General features: G+C 42.5%; 1 protein-coding gene across 1 annotated transcript; it reads right to left on the reverse strand.

Moving 5' to 3' along the window:
- Positions 1 to 7,166: 7,166 nt before the first annotated feature.
- On the reverse strand, positions 7,167 to 7,937 carry LOC144326337 (uncharacterized). The gene has a single exon (XM_077922873.1). The coding sequence runs from the start codon at positions 7,935 to 7,937 to the stop codon at positions 7,167 to 7,169; it is 771 nt and encodes a 256-aa protein (XP_077778999.1).
- Between the last annotated feature and the right edge of the window lie 218 nt (positions 7,938 to 8,155).

Here is an 8,155-nt window from a genome sequence, read left to right on the forward strand (position 1 = left end):
AAGACACAGGAGGAGTTGTTAGCTTTGAAGCAGGGGAAATCCACGGTGCGCGAGTATTGGGCCGAGTTCGCCATGCTTATACACAAGCTGGGCTGGGAATTGGAGTCACAGCCAGTACAAGCTCTATTTAAGGGGGGCTTGAACTCAGAAGTTAAAGACGAACTGGCCAGGGGTCCACGCCCCAAGGACATGGATGGGTTAACGAAGGCTGCGCTTGCGGTGGGTTTGAGACAAGAAGCCAGACAGAGGGAGCGGAGACAAGGCAAGGAAAGGAGTTACCATGGTAACCGCATTCCTGAAATGCCGGCAGCTGCCTCAGAAGGTCAGCAAATGCCAGAGCCGATGGAGATAGACGCTGCCCGCGCGCGAGAGAGTTTGAAAACGCAACGGCCGGGCGGGAAGGAGAAAAAAGACTGGCAAGCGGCCAAGAAATGTTTTGTCTGTCAGAGAGCAGGGCACTTTGCCAGAGTGTGTCCTGAGCGTCGCAACTGGCAGGGAATGGTTGGGGCCACTCAACAGACTGAGGCAGAGGTCCCTAAGATGTCGGGAAACAAGGAGGCCTGGCTGGTGATGAACCGGGGCGGCAGCCAGGCACAAGCGACAGCGAAAGTCCCCGGCTTGGACACCCCAAAGCAAGCATAATGTTGAAAGTGATTCTAGAGCCCCCCAATGGCCAGATGGTGGAGGAATTCACTTTAGTGGACTCAGGTGCTTCCGCCTCCTTTTTTAGCAAGGAGTTTGCGGCCCGGCACCAACTGAACCTGAGGCCTTTGGATTTTCCGTTGCAAGTTACTACCATTGATGGGAGAGAACTGTTGGGGGGTGAAGTCACACATCGAACGCCTCCCATGAGGATCTGGGTGTCCACCCACTCCAAGGTCATCACCTTCCATGTGGCCACATTGGCGGGTCCGCCGATCATATTGGGCATGAGTTGGTTGGCCTTGCACGACCCGGTGGTTTCATGGCACCAACGGTCCCTCACTTTTGGTTCAACACACTGCATGGAGAACTGCCTGGGCCTAGAGCAACACCAGCTGACGGAGGCCAGGATGGCAGCAGCATGCGGAGCAGGAACTCCCGAGATACCTTCGTGCTACAAGGACCTGCAGGAGGTGTTCAGTGAAAAGGAGGCTGACGCGTTGCCACCTCATCAGCCATATGACTGTCAGATCAACCTGAAGCCTGGGGCCACGCTGCCTGTGGGACGGACCTACGCCATGTCGGAAGGAGAAATCAAGAACCTAAAGGACTTTATTGAGAAAAATCTGAGGAGGGGATTCATCAGAGAATCCAAGGCGGCTGGTGGGAGCCCTGTGTTCTTCGTGGACAAGAAATCGACTAACGAACGCTGCTTGGTCCTGGATTTCAGAATCCTGAACAGCCTGACGGAACCAGTGGCCTTCCCAATGCCCAGGATTGACGATGTTCTAGCCAGGGTGCGAAAGGGGAAGATTTTCACCAAGTTGGACCTCCGGGGGGCGTACAATCTCATCAGAGTGCAAGAGGGCGATGAGTGGAAAACCACCATGTTCACCCCGCTGGGGGCGTTTGAGTATCTCATTATGCCTTTTGGATTACAGTGTGGCAGTCCCTGCTTCCAGGCCTTCATGCACCACTTGCTAGGGCCTTTGCTGTACCGGAACTGCGTGTGTTTCCTGGACGATGTACTGGTGTACTCGGACAATGAGAAACAGCACGTCAAGGACGTACGGGAGGTCCTGAGCAAACTTAAGGAGCATCGATTGCGGGTGAAGCTGGAGAAGTGTCAGTTCCACACGAAAGAGGTCGAGTTCCTGGGTTACCAGCTGTCAGACAAGGGTCTGGCCATGGATCCGGAGAAGGTGAAGGCGGTGGTGGAATGGGAGAGCCCTAAGACCAGGAAGGATGTTCAGCGTTTCCTGGGCTTCAGCAATTTCTATAGGAAATTCATCAAAGGTTTCGCGAAACTGACGGCGCCCATAATGGACTGTCTTAGTGCCAAGAAGAAGTTTCGCTGGACGGAGGCGGCACAAGAAGGTTTCGAGCAGCTAAAGAGGGTCTTTGCATCAGAGGAGCAACTGCTCCACATCAACCCCGATCAACCACTACGGGTTGAGATGGACGCCTCTGATCGGGCGATTGGGGCGGTTTTGCTGCAGCCAGATCAAAAAGGGGAGTGGCGTCCGTGTGCCTTCTTTTCACGGAAACTGAGTAACTCAGAGCAGAACTATACTATCTACAATAAGGAATTGCTTGCGATCGTCGCTGCGTTCAAACAATGGCGGCATTTTCTGATTGGAGTGAGGCACCAAATCTTGGTGTGCACTGACCACAAGAATTTGGAGTACTGGTGAACGGCGAGGGTGTTGTGCCAGAGACAGATAAGGTGGGCAGAGTTCTTTGCCAACTTTAACTTTCAGATCCAGTATGTGCCGGGAGAACAGAATGCGAGGGCCGATGCACTGTCACGGAAACCAGAGTATATGGCGGAAGAAGGGGCTCCGGTGGCAAGACTGATGTTCCCCGAGAGCAAGTGGATGTGGGGGGGGGGGCATTGGTCAAGGACGATGAACTGATGGGGCTGCTCAGAGAGGATGACTTTGCCAGGCAAAAGATGGAGGAGTTAAGGCAAAGGGGAGGTTCCGAGGGAGGTTTCGAAGTTAGGGGGGGCTCCTGTACTATAGGGGAGCTTTGTATGTCCCGGGGGAAAACCTTAGGAACAGAGTGCTCAAACAACTCCACGATAGCTGCACAGCGGGGCACTTTGGGCAGCACAAAACCAAGGAGTACGTGAGAGGATGTGACACCTGCCGGAGGGGGAAAGGGGGGGGGGAGGAGGAGGAGGATATTGGGGAACACAAGGAATGGGGGACTTGAGGGAGGTTTTTGAAGTAACGGATGAGGAGGAGGGTAGTTTTACAGGAGGGGGCCTTTGAGGAGGGGGTGGATGTCAGGGAAAGGGAGGCAGACAGACGGGGGGGGGGCATGGAAACACTTACCGAGAGCCCAAACAGCACTTTTCCAGCCAGTCCTCTGAATCAGAGACTAAAATAGGGAGTGGCCAGTCTGTTCCAGGAACTAGCTATTCCCAGAAGAGAGGAGATAAGAGGCGTTCCCTGTCTCGCTGGGCATGCTGGTCTAGAAAGCCACGTCACAAAAATTTAGAAGCGGCAACTGACTGAGCAACATGGAGGTGTTGTTTTGGAGCTCCGGCGTGGGCTTGGATTTTGCAGTAATAAATCTACCGGACAGAAGTGGCTCGATGCCTGGAATGTTATCTCCAAACTAGCTAGGCAGCAAACACATCCCTCACAGCAAGTCCACCACATGTGATATAATGTACCTTTTGTTCTGTTACATTTCCAACATTTGTCGTTGTTCCTTTTATTTATTTTTGACAATCTGTCAGGGGTTAGATACCATCTGTGGTGCATTTTTCTGAAATTCTCCCTTAATAAATCACAAGCAGTAAAATTTATATTTTCCTCCCAAAAAGTTTTCCATCTTTCCAGATCTATCCCATATCCCAAATCGTGCTCCCATTTTAACATGTTTTCCCCTTTCGTCTCTTGTTCTAGGGTGGTTTTCGTTAATAGTCTATACATTTTTGCAAGTATTTTTTGATCGCTCTGTAGTATTTCCTCTTCTAATTTTGAGGTTTTATTTTCAAATCCCCCCTTTTTATGTCTTTTTCATAAGTTGCTTTTAATTGATAATATTGTAACCAATTTATTCTAAATGTTTGTAATTGTTCGTAAGTTTTTAATTTAATATTTCCGTCTGCATCCTCTAATATTTCCCTATATGTTGGCCAAGTCTCTTTTACATTACTCTTTAATGTTGTAGTTGCTTCCACTGGCGAAACCCATTGGGGAGTTTTCTCAATAATTTTTCCTTTTGTTCTTTCCCAGACATCCAATAGAGCCTTTCTTACTATGTGGTTTGTAAATTTTTTGTGTTGTTCTTTTTTATCATAGAATAAGTAGCCATGCCAGCCGTATATTTTGTCCCAGCCCTCTAGTGTTAGGACTTCATTATCTTTTAATAATATCCATTTTTTTATCCAGCACCAACACGCTGCCTCAAAATACTTCCTTAAATCTGGCACTGCGAATCCTCCACTTTCTTTTGAGCCCATCATTACTTCTGATTTTATCCTTGCTTTTCCCCCCTGCCATATAAAATTTGCAAGGTCTCTTTGCCAGCTTATAAAATATTTAGTTCCTATTACAATTGGAATCGTTTGGAATAAAAATAGAATTTTGGGGAGTATCATCATTTTAATCATAGATATTCTTCCTCCTAATGATAGTTTTAATTTTCCCCATTTATCCATACTTCCTTTAATTTCTTTCCATTTTTAAATATAATTATCCTTAAATAAATTTGTATTTTTATTTGTAATCCATATCCCTAAGTAGTTCACTTTATTTTCTATTTTTAGTCCTGTTATTTCTTCTAATTCCTTTTTTCCTTTCTCGCCTATATTTTTAGTTATCAATTTCAATTTATCTTTCTTCAATTTGAATCCTGCTACTTCACCAAATTCTTTCATTCTTTCCAATGCTTTATTTATACTTTCTTTTGGTGTTTCGGTTGTAATGATCACATCGTCTGCAAATGCTCTTACTTTATAACACTGTGTCCCAAGACATATGCCCTTTATTTCTTCATCCTTTCTCAGAGCTATTAATAGAGTTTCTAATATTGTTATAAATAGGAGTGGGGATAAAGGACATCCCTGTCGCGTCCCTCTCTCGATGTCGAATTCTTCTGTAATTTCATTGTTTAGGATTAATTTAGCTGTTTGTTTTTTGTAGATTGCTTGAATTCCATTCATAAATCTTTTACCTAAATTTAAGCTTTCACATGTTTTGATCATAAATTTCCAAGAGACACTGTCAAATGCCTTTTCAGCGTCTACTAAAAGCATTGAAATTTCTTTACTTGGATTCATTTCGGCATATTCTATTAAGTCTATAATTATTCTAGTGTTGTCCTTTATTTGTCTGGCTGGTAAAAATCCTGCCTGATCTTTTTTAATTATCCTTTTTAGCAGAGTTTTCATTCTATTTGCAAGGACTCCAGTAAATATTTTATAGTCTATATTCAATAAAGATATTGGCCTGCAGTTTTTTATAAGTCTCAAATCTGTACCTTGCTTTGGGATAAGGGTTATTAATGCTTCTTGCCACGAGTTAGGTATTTCTCCATTGTCTAAAATTTCATTCATAATTAATTGCAATTTGGGTGTTATTATTTCCTCTAATTTTTTATAATATGTTACTGAGATTCCGTCTGGTCCAGGCGATTTCCCCTCCTTCATATTTTTAATCACTTTTTTAATCTCTTCAAGTTCAATATTTGAATTTAATATTGCATATTCTTCTTCTTCTATATCTGGTAGTCTATTTTCTGATAGATATTTTCAAATTTTCTTTTCCTCTTTTAATTCTACTTTATATAAATTTTTGTAATATTTTATAAAACTTTCTTTAATTTGTTTTGGGTCAATGATTTCCTTTTCTTCGTCAATAATTCTATTTATTACTCTTTCTACCTGTCTTTCTTTGATAAACCATGCCAGCATCCTACCCGGTTTATTTGCCTGTTCAAAATATCTTTGTTTCGTCCATATAATTTTTTTCTCTACTTCCCTATTTATTAAATTTGATAGGTGGGCTTGTAAATTCTTTATTTGTTGGAGGATATCTTCATTCTTTGGGTTTTTCACTAGGTCTTTTTCTTTCTCTCTTTTAGCTTATTTATTTCCATAATATTATTATCTTTATTTCTCCTTATCTTTCCCATTTGTTGTATTACAAACCCTCTCATATAGGCTTTGCTCGCTTCCCAAATCATTTTTTTATCCGTATCCTGATTTGCATTTATTTCATAAAAATCTTTCAATATTTCCTTTGCCCTTTTAACCCTTTGATCGTCTCTCCATACCTCTTCTTTCATTCTCCACCTTCCCTTAGTATGATTTTGAAATTTCATTATTACCTGTCAGGGAATTGGAGGCTGCAGGGGAAACCACGAGGGAGGAAGACAAATATAGAGAGCCCAAGCCAGCATTCAGCAGTGTCTCTTCCTCGTCAGAAGGGGAAACTGGTAGGGGGGAACCTAAAGCAGGACCCAGCCATTCACAGGGCAAAACGAAAAGGAAACGTCATTTCCGAGAATGGGCTTGTTGGCAGCGTCGTAGACGAAAGTCAGATGACTCATCTGGATAGCTGAGTATGGATGTATGTGTTTGATCTCTCGCAAACGGCTTTGAAGCTGAACAATAAATCTTGTGAAGAGATGGCGCGGAGCCCGGAGTGTTGCTTTACTAGCTTATCAGCACCCTCACCCCTCACATTACCGATACCGGATTATGATCTGATATCGATCTGTTTAGTATTTTTGCTTTTTCTAAACTTAACATCAGCTTTTTTGTTAGCCATATTGCATCGATTCGTCCCCCAGATTTTTTTGCCTCCGAGTAATGGGTTATATCTTTAACACTTGGGTTTTTTGTTCTCCAGGCATCATATAAATTAAAATTCTCAATTAAGTGGAAAAAGGAGAGTGGTAATCTACCTGAATTTGACGTTTTCTCTCTTTGCGTTCTGTCCATTTCTATCGATGTTACTCCATTAAAATCTCCCATAATTACTATATTTTCATCCACATAATCTCATAATCTCTCTTCCAATTTTCTAAAAAATTCATCCTTTTTGCTATTCGGAGCATATATTCCCACCACTATGATTTTTCCTTCTTTTGTTTGTATTTCTACCCCAAGTACTCTACCTTCATCATCTTGGAATAACATTTGGGATTTCAACATTGTATTTACATAGATGACCACTCCCCTCTTTCTTTCCGTTGCAGATGCTATATATTCCTGTCCTAGTCTCGTATTTTTTAACACCCTTACATGAGTTTTGGATATATGTGTTTCTTGTATACATATGACATCCCATTTTTTCTTCTTTAATATACATTCTAATTGATTTCTCCGAAATTTACTGCTTAATCTATTAATACTCAATGAAATACATTTCAGTCTCATAATCCTTTATTTGTTTAAAATACTCACAACTTTACTGTTATTATGTAGTTATAGTCCAGAATATGCTATTGTCCTAAGGTCACGTTGAAAAGGAAATAAAAGTTTTGGTCTTGTCCTTCTTGCTTCACTCTACCAGTTTTTCTCCTCCCAATTCCTCCCAGTACTTCCTCCAGAAGATTTTTGTATCTTCTACTGATCTGAAGGATCTCCTCCTGTCTTTATATGCAAATGACAGTCCCTCTGGGAATTCCCATTTGAACCTTATTTTGTTTTTCTTTAGCGCTGATGTCATGAATCTATAATTGTATCTCCGCCTCAACAGGCGTGTTGGAATTTCTCTCATAAATTCTACCTGCCTCCCTTCTATACAGAGTGGATCTGTCCTGCCTTTCAATAGTAGTTTGTCTCTAAGCAGTCTTGAATTTAAAAACATCAAGCAGTCTCCAGGTCCTTTCCTTGTTTTGGTTTTGTCCACCTTTATTCTAAATATTTTTTCAATGTCCAATATCATCTCTTGTTCTTGGACCCCCAGCCATTCTGCTATTGCCTTTGTCAATTTTGTAAATATGTCTTCATCTTGGTTTTCTTTGACACCGCGCACTCGAAGAATCATTTCTCTTTGTTTCATCTGTAAGATGGCCAAGGAATCCCAAGTGTCTTCCTGGATCTTCCTCAGTTCATCTGTTTCTTCTTTATTTTTTTCTTGGTGTCTTTTCATTTCTCTTTGTTCTTGCAAGCTCTTTTTCATACTTTCGACCTGTTTCTGTACTTTTATTTTGGTCTCCTGGACTGTTAAATCTAGATTTTGGTGTTTCACTGTCAGTTGGTTCACTTGGGTTGAGAGGTCCATTATCACTTTAGAATTCTCTTCTATTTTTGCCCCCATACTTTCCATCTTCCCGTCAAGCATTCTTATATTTCCGTCCAAAGCTGTTATTTCCCCCCCTAGATTTTTCTCCATTCTTTCCATTGCTGCTAATATTTCTTTCATGTCTGTCAGGGAACTGCCATCAGAGACCAGAGGAGAGGGAGGTCACCCCAATGATGCAGGGGAGGGGACTAGCAAGGAGAGAGAGAGAGAGCTTCTTCTGGGGAAGGCAATCAAGGAGACAC

Source organism: Podarcis muralis, chromosome W (assembly GCF_964188315.1).
Source record: "Podarcis muralis chromosome W, rPodMur119.hap1.1, whole genome shotgun sequence".
Taxonomy (NCBI): Eukaryota; Metazoa; Chordata; class Lepidosauria; order Squamata; family Lacertidae; genus Podarcis; species Podarcis muralis.

What these genes read in the sequence shown, in the direction of transcription:
- LOC144326337 (XM_077922873.1), bottom strand. Translation starts at nt 7,937, where the DNA reads ATGGAAAGTATGGGGGCAAAAATAGAAGAGAATTCTAAAGTGATAATG.